The sequence below is a fragment of the Glandiceps talaboti genome, chromosome 23 (assembly GCF_964340395.1).
Source record: "Glandiceps talaboti chromosome 23, keGlaTala1.1, whole genome shotgun sequence".
Classification (NCBI taxonomy): domain Eukaryota; kingdom Metazoa; phylum Hemichordata; class Enteropneusta; family Spengelidae; genus Glandiceps; species Glandiceps talaboti.
The window spans coordinates 9,038,324-9,056,506 of record NC_135571.1 but is presented as its reverse complement, the minus strand read 5'-3'; the positions used below and the strand labels follow the sequence as shown (position 1 = coordinate 9,056,506).

Sequence of the window (18,183 nt, the reverse complement as noted above, 5' to 3'; positions counted from 1 at the left end):
TTATCAAACATAGCAAATTCATAAGTTATCCTTTCCCCATCATATTGTTTATATTTCAGGTCTTTGACAGGTATGCAAAGGAGAAAAAGTTTCACCATTCCTTGCTTCGAAGAGTATGTGATCAGTATCTTGACAAACTGACTGATCGTCAACGTCAGAACTACATGGTGATGTTGAATGAAAATTACAGGTGTAATCAGTCAATCGTCAACTTTTTGTCCAACTTGTATTACAAAGGAACGCCACTGACTGCCTCAACTGACCATACCAAATCATCTCACCCAGACCTTCATCCATTGGTGTTCTACAGTGCGTACGGTGAAGAGCAGAAACACCTTTCATCTTACTTTAATCTTGCAGAGGTAAAATGTAGTCATGAAATTGTAGATTAAAAATAAAACTGAGAGTATGAAATGATACACAATGGAAACCTCTGTCCAGCTCAACAAAGCTCTTACATGTGAGGCAAAATTAAAAAAAACCTGACCAACCCTAGTTTAAGCGTCCGACCATAAAGATTTTTTTAAACATTTAAACAAAGATAATAAAAAGACGTGTTGACATGCATTATCTTTGTATCACATCACTTGATAAAGTCTTTATATTTCATGTTCCAGGTTGCTGAAATTGGTGAGCAGGTCAACTGGCTTGTTGAGAACTGGCCTGAAGGTGTTTGGGGACCGTTAGATGTAAAACAAATTGGCGTTGTATCTGTTTACACTGCCCAGGTTAGTTGTATCATTGTAAAATCAAATGTTACCCGAAAGACTTGACCAGAATAATTTCTTTAAGGACTAAAAACAGAGCCTTTTGACGGTGTTCTTACACATCATGTCCATGTGTAAATGAAATTGCCTGTGCATTGAACTGTGAGGAATGATGACAGTGTCCTCTCTTGACAGAATATGTCATGTCATAGAAAGACTTGACCAGAATAATTTCTTTAAGGACTAAAAACAGAGCCTTTTGACGGTGTTCTTACACATCATGTCCATGTGTAAATGAAATTGCCTGTGCATTGAACTGTGAGGAATGATGACAGTGTCCTCTCTTGACAGAATATGTCATGTCATAGAAGGCAAAAAGCCATGCATTGATATCAATATAGTTTGATCAAAGTTTTATGTACGTATTTTCATTTCAGTAAAATGATTACAAGCTCAGCTTGTGCAAATAAATACCAGTTGTGTCATATTGCTTTCCTCTTAATTCATAAAAGCATGTGAAATGGTATTAACCTATACTATCCCAAAGGATACTAGAACTAAGTATTTGATTCACTAGACGAATTCAGAGCAAGAACCCAGTTACAATAAATATATAAATAATCACCTAATTGGTAAATATTATTCATGATTGAAATAATTCATGTGTGCAAGTTACATATTCATTTATATGTATTACACGAACATTTCATGGTAATATCATAACTAGGCAATGCCCATAAGCTCACGCAGGGTAGATTCATTTGTGACTGACAACCTCACAATGATATTGTAGATAGCGCCCTCCATGTGGAGAATACACATAGTATATAGAACGCACATGCATAGAGTCATTGTGCCACAATGCATTCTTGGATAAAACCACAAAAAAACATTGCATTGTATATAAGATGTGCAAGCGTACTAGTCATTGAGTCGCTATGCGAGCTATTAATACGTGAACAAAGTTTGATGAAATTCTGAGCAAACATAAGGGATATATCTCCTAATACCGGTATATTAATACCATAAATGCAAATTAGCACCAATATACTGGTCATATAATCTCATCCATACCACAATTTCCAGGATTATACTAATATTACTATATAGCCAAGTTGAACAAAATGCGTGTCTAAGTCACTGGTTCTGCTGTGTTCGAAATATGAGTCAAAACATTCAAAATTACCATTACTTTCACTGATTTCTCTTTGATATTACTGACGCTGGTATAAGTATGTTATTCTCCAATATTTTTCTTCATTCAGATAGCCGGAAAATACTTGTGACCTAAGGGTTGTCACTTCTTGTCTAGCGACACATAGTGACAAAGACCCCTTAGGTCACTCATATTGTCCTTGGCTGAACGAAGAAAAATATTGGGGAAAAACATCTAATTATCTTAAAATATTTCTTCCTACAAACTGAATAGTGCTGAACTTCAGAATGTCCTATGTTTGTTTACTTTATTAGGTGCGCCAAATTCGTGTTAATCTCCGCCGCCAATATCATCTTGGTGGTGTAACGGTAGATAACATGTTAAACATACAAGGTTAGTGAATTATGCTTAAGTTACAAAATGTAAGGAGGTTAGATGTCGTGGATGTTTCCAATGAGATTGATAAATGTATGAAATATTTGTTATTGTACATACAATAACAAACATTTTACACACTTATCAGTCTTTTGCCATTTATTGAGTTACATACAAGGACTTGGCATATGTTGTTTCACATTAATTTTTCAAGTAGGAATCCATGATAAAATTGTTTTTTTAAATTAAAAATCCAAAATAAACACCAAATTCTCATCCATTTTACAGCATTCAATATCGATACCACAAGATCAATATTATATGGTGTGATTATTAAATCAAATTCCCTCTCATGACATTATTTCAGTAGATATTTGATATATGAAAAGTCTTTTTTTCCATTTTTATGACAGGTAAAGAGTTTCGTGCCCTTTTTATCAGTACTGTCCGCACAAATGACAATGTGGTAGCCAAGGATTATGACATGAACAACATAAATCTTGGTTTCCTGACTGATAGAAAATTACTCAATACAGCATTTACGCGTGCACAGTCACTGTTGGTTGTGGTCGGTCACCCTGTTGCACTAACGTCGATTGGTAAATGTCAGAATGATTGGAGAGCATTTATATCAGAATGTGAAAAACATGGCAGTCTTTATCCAAAGAATTTGTCATTAGCAATTATTGAGCAACAGGTTCATGCTAAAGTAAAATTGAATCCAAAGGCTGCCGAGTTTATTCCACAAGTAAGACAGCAACAAAACCCTGCTGTAGAGACAGCAAATGAGTGGGAATCCGATGATGAAGAAACGAGAGACAGAATTCTTGAAGAACTGAATCGACAGCTGGAGGAGGGTGCCATTGAGGAAATGGAGTCGGAGGATGATGAGGATTATAATAATTTGGTGAAACCAATGAAAAGCAAGGTTTCTCGTCGACAAAGAAAACGCAACCGACAACACAGGGTTGATGGTGATGACACATACGATTCTGATACAGATGTTCTACCAATCGATCACTTTGAAAGACCCAATTGGTCTGATCGCCCTAGTCTATTTGAAGATCATACGGAAGAAGAACTTCAAGATATGTTACAACAATTCCCAGATAAATACAAACTTTGCAAACTACATGCAGAAGGGAGAAACGTCAGGTATGCAATGACAGCAGATGAAAAGATGGAGAAAATAAGAATAAATACAGTCCACAACCAAGGACAAGCTCTGAATGGTGATGAAGTGGTTGTAGAAATTCTAGGTGATGGTGTGCCATCTGGAGATACAAACAGCATCCACTGTAAAGTTGTGGGTATTAAAAAGAAAGCGATAGAACTTCGGCTCTTGAAGATTGCATGTGTTCTTGATGAACATGACCTTTCAATTATGATGCCATTGCAGCTGAATCTCCCCAAAATGAGATGGGTTTATCCAAAGGCTGCCAAGAAGCGAAGGCCCAAACATTCCATACCAATCTGTCAACTGTCTAAAGAAGGGCGATTAAGATGCGTACGCTTTGAGAAGATATCAAATAAGGACCGCCAACATGTAGTATTTGTTGTGCTGTTTCTTCGTTGGTCTCCTAATTACCGACAACCAATTTGTGCGGTGATTGACAGGTTACCAAAGGGAAATACTCTAGAGAATGGATCAGCAATTCTTAAGATAGCACATAATGTTCGTGAATCACACAAGAAAGATGTGAGAGATGAGGTTGCTACGCTTTACCCTGAAGGTTGGACCATACCTGATACAGAATATTCTTCTGCCAACCGGTTAGATTACCGGTTTTTGAGTGTCTTCACAGTAGATTCAGCTGACAGTGTTGACTTAGACGATGCACTCAGTATTGAAGATGTTGGACATGGTTTATATAGAGTTGGCATTCATATTGCAGATGTGTCCTTCTTTGTCCCAAAAGGCAGTAAAATTGACGGTGAAGCCTTCAAAAGAGCGACATCCTACTATGCCGATAAGCAGCCACCCATACACATGCTCCCATCTCGATTGAGCGGTGACCTTTGCAGTTTGAGGCCAAAAGAAGACCGTCTCACTGTGACTGTCTTTGTTACTGTAGCAGAAGACGGCAGAGTTATAAAGAGAGAGGTATGTCGTTCACTCATCCAATCAAAAGCGAGGTTGACTTATGGTGAAGTTGAAGATGTGATCAACCATGGTCCTGTGAGTGGCACTCATGATATCAACAGAAAAATCAAAAATGATATCAGGTCATTGCATTCATTGTCATACAATCTTTATGCAAAGCGAATAGGTACTGAGTTAAGCAACCACTACACGAATGGTGATGACAGAATTGACAACCCAGAAGCCCAATTCATGGTCGAACAAATTATGATTCTGGCTAACATGGAGATCGCAAAACATCTGACAGAAGGCGAGTCACCTATCTGTATACCACTCCGAAGTCAGTTACCTCCAGAGAGAGAAAAACTAGCAAAGTGGGGTGAGGTGCATGGTAAATGGGTGCAAAATTCCTCATCACGGCAAACCAGGTTCAAGTTTCTTAAAATGTCAGTACCTGTAGTACAGCCAGATAAAGAAACTTCAAGAGATATGTTAATTCTGAGTACCATCTGGGAGCAGATAAATATCGCTGTCATAAAGGGAGATCTTCACACATTGAAGAACTTGGTAAATGATGACCAGAATCATCCACAACTTGCTGTTATGCTGTCGAACTACTTCCAATTACAAGAAAGGGGTGTTTACATACCATCAACAAGAAGTGAAGCAGAGAGGGATCATTTTTCACTTAACGTACAACCCTACACTCACTTCACATCACCTATCAGGCGCTATATCGATCTGGTTGTGCATAGAATTCTGGTGGCACATCTTTCATCAGTTGGGCAGAATGACTACAATATTACTGATATAGTTGACATTTGTGACCGTTGCAACCAGCGAGCCTTGTCAGCAAAGCAATATGAACGTGATTCCAGGACACTGGCTTTGGCAACCGACCTTATGAATGTCCCATGGCCAACCTTGGCATTTGTGGAGTCAATTGGTCATCAAAATATGAAGCTGTATTTACAACATCATAGGTATATATCATCTAAATACCGCACGGCCAGTTTCAACAGACTACAACCTTGTGAGGAGCCACTTATAAAAGAGGAGATGGATTCGGTTTGTCTGAAGTGGAAGGAACACATCCATGCAGCTACAGGTAAACAACAAAGTGTAAGTCACAGCCGAGATGAACGAAATCCTCGACACCTTTCACCAGAAAAACATGTGATACATGTTCCTGAAGCACACTGGAGAAATCTGGTTATGCTTTTGAACAGTGACAATTTACCTCAGTGTAATACACTCATTAACACTATTAACCATGCACAGACACAAACTAGACTACATAGAAACCAGTCCAATGGCAATGCTAGCAAGGATATCACAACAGAACCACATGTCCATGAGCAAACATACAGTTGTGGCGATGTGGTTGAGGTCCAGCTTTGTGCAAAAATGGAGAGAGGTATATTGGTACCTACCGTACAAGTGTTTAACGCAACTAATGAGCTCGCCATATGCCTAGAGCATCGTAGTGATCCTATTGGATGCTTTGAAGAAATAACAGACGAAAGTACAAACGTGTTGAAGCACAGTGAATCACTAGAGGACTATCAGCGAGTATGGTTAAACATTACAGCAATGGTTTCTGCAAGTAATGCTGTGACTGATAGCGAATCAACGATAATCCGTGATGTAGGTATCCTGTGGTCATGTACGAAGAAAGAGGATGGGAGTAATAAAGTCAGTGGGGTTCTTCGTCTAAGATCTGACTTCTGTGAAGACCGTAATATCAAATTCCATGGTGCCAGAAACAATGTCTGTGGACATGTCGGATATATATGTGTACGGTATCCTATGGTAAATACTGGAATAGGAAACACTAGTGAAGTGCAGTTGAACAAGTTTCCATGGATTGCCCATTGTCATCTACAGAAGTCCATTGAAGATGCGTACGACCAAGAACGACCAAGATTCACAACAGTTCATTTTGAAGTACACCAGTGTAAAACACCAATACCAGATGAGTTGTTTAACCAAACCGAAAATAAATTGATACCATGTACTATCGAATTACTGCCCAAGACAATGACCGACAGGTAGGTCACATGACTGACAGGTAGGTCACATGACTGACAGGTAGGTCAAATGACTGACAGGTAGGTTACATGACTGAAAGTTAGGTCAAATGACTGACAGGTAGGTTTAATAAATGACTGACAGGTAGGTCAAATGACTGACAGGTAGGTTATATGACTGACAGGTAGGTCACATGACTGACAGGTAGGTCACATGACTGACAGGTAGGTCACATCACTGACAGGTAGGTCACATGTCTACAAATCATCACTGATTTGTATATATTGGAATAGCAAGAGGCAGGCTAATAATTTTGTACCAGGTCAGTCACTCAGCATATGTTAATAACCTAAGTACACTTGCTGTGATAGTTGATCTCCACCAATAGGGAACTTGCAATCCAGACTGAGCATGCTCAGACGCAAAGGACTATGAGATTATCTGTGGTTATTGTAATACCTAATCAGGAGCTACTGATAAAATTAACCTCCCACAATAGTCAGGGTGACTATGAATTGGTCATTTGTGGTTAAAAACAATGTAACATTATTGTTTACAATACTATTTGATTAGTATTTATTATCACATTTCCCATGATGCAACATTCAACATGGCGGGTTTGCAAGTTCCCTATTGATCACAGGATATATTTTATCATTCTTTTATTTGAAGATAATAGAGATTTGCATTTACTTTGCTGGTAACTGGTGGCATTTGAATTAAAGCCCCATTTTGTCTATGTCATGTGAAATTTTACAATGAAAACTTACACGGATAGAATCTCAAAATAAAGGAAACAATGAGTTGTATCCTGTGTGCCCTCAAATGATAGCCACATTTTGTTGCTGAGAGTCGAAATGAGAAAAACGGGGATTTTTTGTGAGTCACCACATAGTAAGAGATAGGGGTCCACGTCAAATTTTGGTGCGTCACTAGAAATTGTGTGCATCAATGGCACGTCAATTTGGCTTACAGGTCACAATGGTGGTACTTGATGTCTTAGCAGACACGAATATTTGTTAGATGAACAATGCATATTCATGACTACTTATCTGTAGAAAATAACCAATTAGAAGTCATGAATATTTAATGTTCATCTAATCAATATTCATTTCAGCTAAGACCCATGATGCAATGGTTTTCAACTGAAAGAACAATAGAGGTGGACAATAGTTTCAATGTGGTGTTTCTTGGCAATTGCGTGAAATATATGTAAAGTGAAATCTCCAAATGACTACCAGAACTTGAAGCTGATGAAAATCACTTAATTTCTTAGAGTGGTGTTCCCCTTTAAAGCTGCACTAGCTGTAACTGATGTATTATTTTTTTCAATCACTGAGACAACTAACAACTTATTGACTGAAAATTATTAAAATGCCAATATTAGTAGTATAGTAACAGGTTAAAGTTGTGATTGCATCAGTTGCTGATTTTGGGTGCGGACCTAAAAATCAATCTGATTGGATGCATTGTATCGTATTATGTGAACAGCTAAATGTACCGATATACCTTCAGGTGATTCAGCACTTTTCGCAGCAAAGTCAGATTAATCTAACAAAAGAGTTTCAAAAAATGTTCCAGCTGCAGTGAGTACGTAGCTTTTAAATGAAGTATTCTTATATTACAGGCGTATGGAAATGGCAATACAAAGGCTTCCTAAATCTTCAAGATTTATTCAAGCAATATGTCTTGGAAAACAGATACCAATAACAAGTACGTATCTTTCTCTACTATTTCATATTTACATAAACATTAGAACATTAGTAAAATTGGCATACCCATTCTGCAGGTTGCAGGTTTGAGCCCCACCACTGCCATTTGTTTCTGAGTGGCTGAAGTCCTTCAGCAAGATTTGAACCACGACTATGCCTCAGTCAACCCAGAGCTCTGTATAATTGGTGACCTGGTAGGATAGAGGGTGCAATGTGACTGTTTTTAATAATCCCATGCAATTTAAAATAAAGGCTGCAATGGATTCTATGCTCCCCAGGGAGTTGAGGAAGTATAAAGGGTTGTTGTGCTGCTATAGATCTGTGCCAGGGGTAATAATTATAAAACGCTTTGAGAACAGATTGGGAAAGCGCTGATATAAAAACAACATTATTATTATTAATTAGTATTATTAGATTCATTCAAATGTTCAGTTTTTTGACAAAAGTTTCTTTCTAAAGCTTAGTTATTCCTATAAAAATAACATGTCTGAAAAGAGTACTGTGGTATTTTTAATGTGTTTTCATCACCAGAGGCTTCCCATAAACCCTTGCATGAAATCCCCAAAGTGGCTGAACACATGTCAAGTGCTGTAGAGCTTAAATTGTGACAAGATTTCAAATTAGAGGAAGTTACCAAGATGTTATTTTTATCAACCAGAATTATAGTTGAAAGCAATTGCTGTAATGAATACAACTGTACTTAAAGTGGCCATATGGATGAGGATTGGATATTTATTTCGGATTTTTAGTTTAGAAAACAATTTTATCATGACTTCCTACTTGAAAAATTAATGTAAACAACATAGACCAACTCTATACATTGCAAAATGCTAAAAAATGTGTTAAAAAGTTTGTTATTGTACGTGCAATAACAAACTTTTTAACACATTTATCAGTCTTTTGTAATGTATTGAGTTACAAACAAGGACTTGGTCTATGTTGTTTTGCATTTTTTTTTCAAGTAGGAAGCCATGATAAAATTGTTCTGTAAATCAAAAATCAAAAATAAATACCAAATCCTCATCCATATGGCCACTTTAAGGCAGCAATATGTCTGACAGGACTTTTCCTTTAAGTATGACAGATATTGCAATGCCTGGTTAGCTGTAATCTCAATGTACAAATATTTTCGGCTTTACTGACCTAAAAGTTTTGACTGTTTTACAGTTATTATGACAAAAACTTCCATTAGATACATTAAACAAATTATATCCAAACAGATCCTGGTAATGTGGGTTATATGGAAGTCAAACCAGGAGGTGGCTTCAAACCTCTCAATTCTGTACAAGATGATGCAGTGCAGACAGCTCTACGACAACCATTCACTTTGATACAAGGTCCACCAGGTAAGTGTAAAATTACCCAACTTTTTCCATTTTACATCAAATTGATGAAAATAATTCCAAAGCTGTTGGGATACGAATGAATGATTCTACTAGTACTAACTTAGCCGCCCACATGTAAAACTAGTCAACAGTGCTGTGGACTGCATAACAATGTGTATAGTTTTAGAGTTAAAGACATTTAAACCTTTTGTATCGTATAGACACAATGTTTCATCAAATCATGTCCAAGGTATTAATGTACACAACTACATGTATTCAGAGTACATGCAGGTAGTCTTGCTGCTACACCCCTTGTGCTATTCTGCTCACTGAAGGCAACGAAGGGTGGTAACTAGTGGAGGGCTATTAGCTCGGGCATTCACCCTCAATTGTATGCCACCTTTCAGTAACAGAGTGTTGAGAAGAAAGACAGAGTGTCTAGCAGCTAGACTAACACACAGGGTAATTTGTTCATGTACATAGAGGTTAGAGGGTCTAATGCCAGGAATAGCATCTATAAACAAGCCAGCCTGTCAGATAACATCCAGACAAACTTGTAATGAAACCTTCAATTCATCCAGCCATCTAGCCCTGTGTTGTTTAACATGATATAGGTATAAGCAAAAAGTCAATTTTTCAAAGAAGGCCATCATATTTTATTTTAGTGTAATGCATATGATATTATCTTTTTTTTTATGTCAATGTTTACTTCTTATTTGTATGTTTATCTCTTTTGTGGGAAATAAATTTCAATTTCAATTTCAATTTCAAAGAGTATCAGTTCCTGGTACTGAAAAGTTTATTAATCTGATTTTGATTTGTAAATGAACAATACACAACTTACAAGTATTGGCAGACTGAAAAAAACATTTCAACTGGTGATTTACTGAAGTATGAACTGATGCACAGATCAAAGTACAATTTTTATTGTGATTCATAAATAGCCTATGAATATTATGAAGCCAATATATTATAGTTGTAACTAAATCCCAACATGATGTATTTGTTATAATGTGATGTAAGCTTTTTCTTTCTGTTTGTAAGAATTGTGAGTGAAATGAGAAATGATTTCCTTTTTTCTATCTGTTTTTAGGCACTGGAAAGACTGTTATTGGTGTACACATAGCTTATGGATTTGCAATGAGAAATATCCGTGCGAATCCATATAACAAACGACAAGTGTTGTACTGTGGGCCTTCAAATAAATCTGTAGATGTTGTCACAAGTAAGTTTTTTGGTGCATGTATTCATAGTTCTGTGCTTTTGCAGAATTGCAGTGCACAAGAAAGGGGAGGGAGGAGTATTATCAACAATCGTATCCACTCATAGTTCTGTGCGTTAAAATTTGTAGAATTGCAAATCTTATAGCAGAACGTACTTTTAGTTGGATGGTGGTGGTGGTGGTGGGGAGGGGGAGGCATCCATTTTCTTTTCATCGTCTTTTTTCTTTAGAAAATCTAGTATTAAAACTTCCTTGAGAAGATTTTTCAATAAAAATTGTTTGACCAGTAGCAGTTTCAGATTATCAGTCCAGATTTCATACTAAATTGTACTCGTAGATTACAAGATGTATTTAAAAAAACCTCTTAATTATTTGAGCTCTGTGTTCTCACATTAAACAATTCATTGCATCAGTTTTCACTGGGGTAAAGTCACTTTCATTCTTTTCAAACACACAGCATACCTGCAAAAGATCCAAGATCTAAGTATCGTGAGAATCTACAGTGATGACATCGAGCAAAAGGACTACCCAATTCCTGGTCCGGGGAAGTCAAGTCGATTGAAAAGTAGTACCGCCAAAATGTCTCCTGAGCACAGGGAAGTAGCTCTCCATCATTTAATTCGAAAGGAAAGAAACAACGAGCTCGCTGTGTTTGATGTCAAATTCAGCCGTCCAGACTACAAGCCTTCTGCTAAAGAAATCGCAGATTACAAAAGATGTGTTTTTAGGGCTGTGGAAAAAGAACTCCCAAAATATGACGTCATCGTGTGTACGTGCAGTACAGCTGGTGGTAGCTATGTCTTAGAATGTGCCAAAGTCAAGCAGTGTATTATTGATGAATGTGGTATGTGCACTGAACCAGAAACCTTAGTTCCCCTTGTGTCAACAGAGCCAGCACAGATAGTGTTCATTGGTGATCATAAACAGCTTCGTGCTATTGTGACTGAAAAGATGGCAAAGAAGATGGGAATGGAGATTTCAATGCTAGAGCGTTACGAAGAAGAAACAAAAATGCTCACTCTTCAATATAGAATGGTTAGTTACCTCATTAATAAATGCTCACACAAGCATTATAGTTATACAATGTATGGACACACATGTATTTTCCACTCCATGCAGAACTATGCAATTGTGATAAAATCAAAACCATGCAATGTATGTATGTATGTATGTATGTATGTATGTATGTATGTATGTATGGATGGATGGATGTGTGTATGTGTTATGTATGTATGGATGGATGGATGGATGGATGGATATATATTTACAATAATTTATTGCATAGATAACAGATCTATATGGTCATTACGTCTATATTACAATACAAGATGGACATTGAGAAAACCACACTGTGTAGCTGTTTTCCTATGCAACAACGATTACAATCATCTTCCTTTGCTTTCTGCTATACCTGAGTAATATGTATATTCCATTGGTTCTATAGCATCAAAGTATATGTGAGTTTCCTTCAAGTCACTTTTATGGTGGACAACTGGAGCCAGCTCCAATAGTACTAAACAGACCTCCAGGATTGAACATCTGGCCAGGTGGTATTGACAGACCAATAGTCTTTTGTCATATTGTTGGAGAAGAAGAAGCCCTGACTGTATCGACAACTGAAGGAAGTGAGCAGTCAAAGAGCAATGCTCTTGAAGCTGAACAAGTGGTAATTATATGAGATCATGAAAGGGTATCGACACACCAAAATATCAACCATTTCACCATACAATGGATTGGGAGAAAACTAGTTATAATAAGGGGTTATACTTGATAATATCATTTCATGAAAAAATAGCATAATATTAGTTATTTGCCTAATTATCTTTAAAGTGGCCATATGGATGAGGATTGGGGTATTTATTTTGGATTTTTAATTTATAAAACAATTTTATCATGGCTTCCTACTTGAAAAATAAATGGGAAACAACATTGACAAAGTCTGTGTGTGTAACTCAATACATTGCAAAAAGCTAACAAGTGTCTAAAAAGTTTGTTATTGTACGTACAATAACAAACATTTCACACATTTATTAATCTTTTGCAACTGATTGAGCTACAAATAAGGACTTTGTCAATGTTGTTTCACATTGATTTTTCAAGTAGGAAGCCATGATAAAATAGTTTTGTAAATTTAAAACCCAATTTTGTGTGGAGTCATGATGGTTAGATTGGCTGGCTTGGAATCTGCAGGTTGTTGGTTCAAGCCTTGCTGCTATTTGTTTCCGAATGGCTAAAGTCCTTAGGCAAGATTTGAACCACGATTGTGCCTCAGTCAACCCAGCTCTATAATTGGGGACCTGGTAGGATAGAGGTTGCACTGTGAATGTTTTAATCTTATGTGCTTATAATGGCTGCAATGGATGGCATGCCATTGTGCCGCTCTAGATCTGTGCCAGGGGTAATAATTGTAAATTGCTGTGAGCATAGAGTGGGAAAGCACTATATAAAAAACTCACATTATTATTATTATTATTATTATTATTATTATTAAAATATTCTTATTTGTATGTATACCATAACAAGATGGATGAATGGTAAGAGGGAAACTGACAGACTGACAGACTTGCAGACAGACACTGACAGACAGACAGATTGACAAACAGATCGACAGACAGACTAGCTTGCAGGCAGACAGACAGACAGGCAAACAGATCGACAGACAGACAAGCAAATTAACATGTTTTGATCATTTTTATAACATTGGATATCACTAGAATATCTATATGACTGTTGCTTTTAATTTACATATAAATATGTAAATGTGTGCAGTTAGTTAATAGTATTTCCTTTTCATTCTACATAGGTTCGTATAGCAAGGCAACTAGTTGGCCGTCATAAGGTCAAACAATCTTCCATTGTGGTACTGTCTCAATATCGAGCTCAATGTAATCTTATAACCAAACGTCTACGCAAAGAAAAACTTGATATTGACGTCAGAACTGTTATCGTCAGTCAAGGTTAGTGAACATCTTACAAAACCTATCTATAATCAACTCAAACTCAAAGTGGCACAAGCTGAGCTTATATACCTTTTAGTCAAGTAAAAATACTTCCATAAAAACTCTTTCATGCTCTGTTACTATGGAAATATATCATAAAGTTTCCGTGATTCTTACAAACACTTCAGATGTATTCATTTCCTCACATTGAAATTTTACGACTTATTCCTTGTTTTAGGAAGTGAATGGGATTACATCATCTTTTCAACTGTGCGATCCTTGCCTTCCTCAAAGATTGACAGAAACCCACGTATTAGTTGGTTAAAAAAGAACCTAGGATTTATCACAGACCAACACCAAATCAATGTAGCTCTTACAAGAGCAAAACAAGGGTTGATTATTATTGGTATGTACATATTTCTTTTTTCTGCCTGCTCATGATCATATACTCCACAGAATGTTAAAGTTAGACCAAAAGAAAGAGAGAATTGTTTCTAGTCAGGACAGTTTGTCTAAAATGGTGCGACGACACGATTTTTTTTTTAAATTCTCAACAAATCTGTCACTCAGTATACTATTTATGGCAGTTACTGTTCTTCTTATTTATTTAGTACTGTAGAGCAAGTGTGTATGTGGGGCAGATGTCATTTGCTCATTCATGATTGGCTCTGCAGTTGTCTTCACTGAAGTAGGGAGGATTATTTTTGTGTTTCTCCCAAGATGTGCAAACTTATTTCTACCTTTAGTACACTTGTCAACTTAAAGGAAAAGTCCAGTCAGACTTATTTCTACCTTTAGTACACTTGTATTGAGTACTGCCATATAATAAATTTGGTGATCACAAAAACAACTTGGTAACTTGGAAACTTTGAATCTTGTAAAGAAGGTCTACTGCACTTACATGCATGTACAGTACTTATCTTCTGTCATTTACAGGTATAGGGATTTCATGCAAGCATTTCTATGAAAGACTCGTATGAAATTATATCCCATTTACCCAAATCTCTGTAGTAACAACTTCACTAGGTAGCAATCACGTGGTCAATGCCACACCTAATACTTCTCAAACATCCTATACACAGGGAATGAAGAGCTGCTGAGAACCCATTCAATGTGGAAGGAACTGCTTGTTAAATACGAGGAGAATAACTGCATCGTGAAAGCGGAACATTTCCTGTGAATATCATTTGCAGCTAGCCTTATACCATGCACAAGCCAGGCTCAACAAAAAATATGGAATATATACTCTGGTCGTTGTACGTCACGACAACACGTGTCTGTCATTGGACCTGCTATGTTCAAAATATGACTCAAAACACTCAAAATTGTCATTACTTTGCCCGATTTTTTTTATACTACTAATGATGGTATAATTACATTATTCCCCAATATTTTTGTTCATTCAACCGAAAAATATGAGTGACCTAAAGGTTGTCACTACTCATCTAGCTCTAGGCTCATAGTGACAAGGCCCCTTAGGTCATTCCTTTGTTTCCTTGGCTGAACAAAGAAAAATATTGGGGAATAATATCTAATTAATTCATGAACAAACCAAGTTATTGACTTTGAACAGAAAATATGGATTATATACCCTGGTCATTGTATATCACGATAACCAGTCTATGTCACTGGTTCTGTGATACTTGAAACTCTTACAAATTGACTATATTTAAAAAAAAAAAAAAAAAAAAAAAAATTCAAATCATGCTTGAGAGGTCTAATTATATTATTCCCCAATATTTTTCTTCATTCAGATGTATATAATGTAATAAATATAAGCTATATGTTGAACAGGGAACTTGTAAACCCACCATCTTGAATATCATGAATGTTGCATCATGGGAAATATGATAATAAACTTGATATAAATCAGAATCAATAGGGAACTTGCAAACCCGCCATCTTGAATATCCCGAATGCTGCATCATGGGAAATATGATGATATATGAATCTATTGGAAATGTAAACAACTGTGTTACATTGCTTGTAACCACAAATAATGTAGTCATGGTTACCCTGACCACTGTAGGTTTATTCTACCAATAGTTCCAGATTAGGTATTACGATAACTACAGACAATCCCATAATCCTTTGTGTCTGAGCATGCTCAGTCTAAATTACAAGTTTCCAGACCTTTTAAGCTTTCAAATTACATATCAGAAGAAGAGTGACCAAACTAGTGAGGTTGCATGATTACCTCTGCCATTGTTGATTTCTCCACACAAGTTTATATTTCCCAGCAGGAATATATACAAATATGTATAGCTCTACTGAATATTTTGAATAACATAGTCTAACTTGGCCTATACACTGTATATTTCACAAATTTGTCAATATGCAATCAGAAAACATATAAAATTATATATATTACTGACAGACATTTCCCTTCTTGTGAGCTATTTACATTTAAGGCCAAGAAAAAAAAATTGTTTCTGGTCAGGACAGATTGTTTAAAATGGTGTGACGACAATTTTTTTAAATATTTTTTTTGAATTCTCAACACACCTGTCACTCAATCTACTATTTATGGCAGTTACTGTGCTTTTTATTTAAGTACTTTAGAGAAAGTGTGTATGTGGGACAGATGTCATTTGCTTGTTCATGATTGGCTCAGCAGTTGTCTTCACTGAAGGACTCTGCAGTTGTCTTCACTGAAGAAGAGGGGGATATTTTTGTGTCTCTCCACAGATCTACAGACTGCATGGGCTTGACAAACATGGGGGGAAAAAGACTGATGCAAGGGTATTTAAGTGATGCATACGATGACCAGAAACAATACTTTATTGATGATTGAAACTCAGAGACAGAGAGAGAGACTGACTGACTGACAGAAACACAGGGAGTGACGGATGGAGAGAGAGACAGACAGACAGACTGACTGACTGACTGACTGACTGACTGACTGACTGACTGAAACAGAGAGGGAGTGACAGATGGAGAGACAGACAGGCTGATTGACTGACGGAAACAGGGAGTGACAGATGGAGAGACAGACTGACTGACTGACTGACTGAAACAGAGAGGGTTTGACAGATGGAGAGACAGACAGACTGATTGACTGACGGAAACAGGGAGTGACAGATGGAGAGACAGACTGACTGACTGACTGACTGACTGACTGACTGACTGACTGAAACAGAGGGAGTGACAGATGGAGAGACAGACAGACTGACTGACTGACTGACTGACTGACTGACTGACTGACTGACTGACGGAAACAGATGGAGAGACAGACAGACAGACTGACTGACTGACTGACTGACTGAAACAGAGGGAGTGACAGATGCAGAGACACACAGACAGACTGACTGACTGACTGACTGACTGACTGACTGACTGATGGAAACAGAGAGGGAGTGACAGATGGATCGAGAGACAAACAGACTGACTGACTGACAGAAACAGGAGTGACAGATTGAGAGACAGACAGACAGACAGACAGACAGACAGACAGACAGACAGACAGAGACAGACACTGAAGCATGGCAGACAGAAATTATATAGACAAACTGAGAGAAACAGATCGAATGGCAGGGAGCAAGTGGCAGACAAACACAGAAAGAGACGCAATTATACATACAGAGGACAGACATGAATTATTATGAAAATTAAATAATAAACAAGAAGTGAGAAACAGTATGTTCATGTGTCAAATATTTTGTATGTAATTGTTTCCAATGAAATCATTGTTTATTTCATTAAAAGAATTAAAGTTAAAGTGACTGTATGGGTATTTATTTTGGATTTTTAATTTATAAAACTATTTTATCATCACTTCCGACTTGAAAAATCAATGTGAAATAACACAGACCAAGTCTGAGTTTGTAACTCAATAAATTGAAAAAACACAATAAATGTGTAAAATGTTTGTTGTTGTACATACAATAACAAAATGTTTACGCATGGTTTAGCTTTTTACAAAATATTGAGTTACAAACAAGACTTGGCATATGTTGTTTCACATTGATTTTTTATGCTGTTCAAAATATTTTATCAAATTTATGTCAATGAAAATTTTATTTCAATAAAACTCAAAATTGGCACAAATATTATTACACAAAAGTAGAAAAAATGTGTTGGTTAAAAATTAACACATTTCTAAAATGTTTATATCATATTTGTATTATGTACAAATATTTTAACCTTTGACCCTAATCCTACCAACAGCCATTATTAACCTTTGACCTTAATCCTACCAACGGCCATTATTATTTTTTACATGAACTTGACCTGAAGAGGGTTAAAAAGTACTGTTGTCATAGCGATAAGCTATGCATCCACTCACTAAAATAATCTACTTCTAGTAAACTTATTCTGTTTTAAAATGTTACTTTTCTTGGCTATGAAAGTACTACAATGCTGAAAGTTAAATTTCTATGAATCTCGATATTTTCACCACTAGAAATTTTTGTGATTTTTACAGTCTTCAACTAGTTTCCAAATACTGATTTTTACTAATTACCAGATTGACATTGTGTTCATGTACAAGAAGGCATTTTAGTCACTACTTATTTTTACTAATGACCAGACTCGTACATTGTGTTCATGTACAAGAAGGCATTTTAGTCACTACTTATTTTTACTAATTACCAGACTGGTACATTGTGTTCATGTACAGGAAAGCATTTTAGTC

The 18,183-nt window shown here is 36.5% G+C and overlaps 1 protein-coding gene across 4 annotated transcripts in view; it reads left to right on the top strand.

Annotated features, from left to right (window-relative positions):
* The window catches only part of LOC144452580 (3'-5' exoribonuclease HELZ2-like), a 40,837-nt gene extending 23,518 nt beyond the window's left edge, over positions 1-17,319 (top strand). For all 4 annotated transcript variants that reach the window (XM_078143697.1, XM_078143698.1, XM_078143696.1 and 1 more), the window contains 12 exons: positions 60-362; positions 618-728; positions 2,178-2,256; positions 2,652-6,372; positions 7,980-8,065; positions 9,285-9,410; positions 10,483-10,614; positions 11,069-11,646; positions 12,056-12,277; positions 13,415-13,568; positions 13,789-13,956; positions 14,633-17,319. In XM_078143697.1, coding sequence (XP_077999823.1) covers positions 60-362; positions 618-728; positions 2,178-2,256; positions 2,652-6,372; positions 7,980-8,065; positions 9,285-9,410; positions 10,483-10,614; positions 11,069-11,646; positions 12,056-12,277; positions 13,415-13,568; positions 13,789-13,956; positions 14,633-14,730 — 5,778 coding nt within the window. In that variant the 3' untranslated portion in view covers positions 14,731-17,319. The remainder of the gene's footprint in view (positions 1-59; positions 363-617; positions 729-2,177; positions 2,257-2,651; positions 6,373-7,979; positions 8,066-9,284; positions 9,411-10,482; positions 10,615-11,068; positions 11,647-12,055; positions 12,278-13,414; positions 13,569-13,788; positions 13,957-14,632) is intronic.
* Positions 17,320-18,183: the final 864 nt, after the last annotated feature.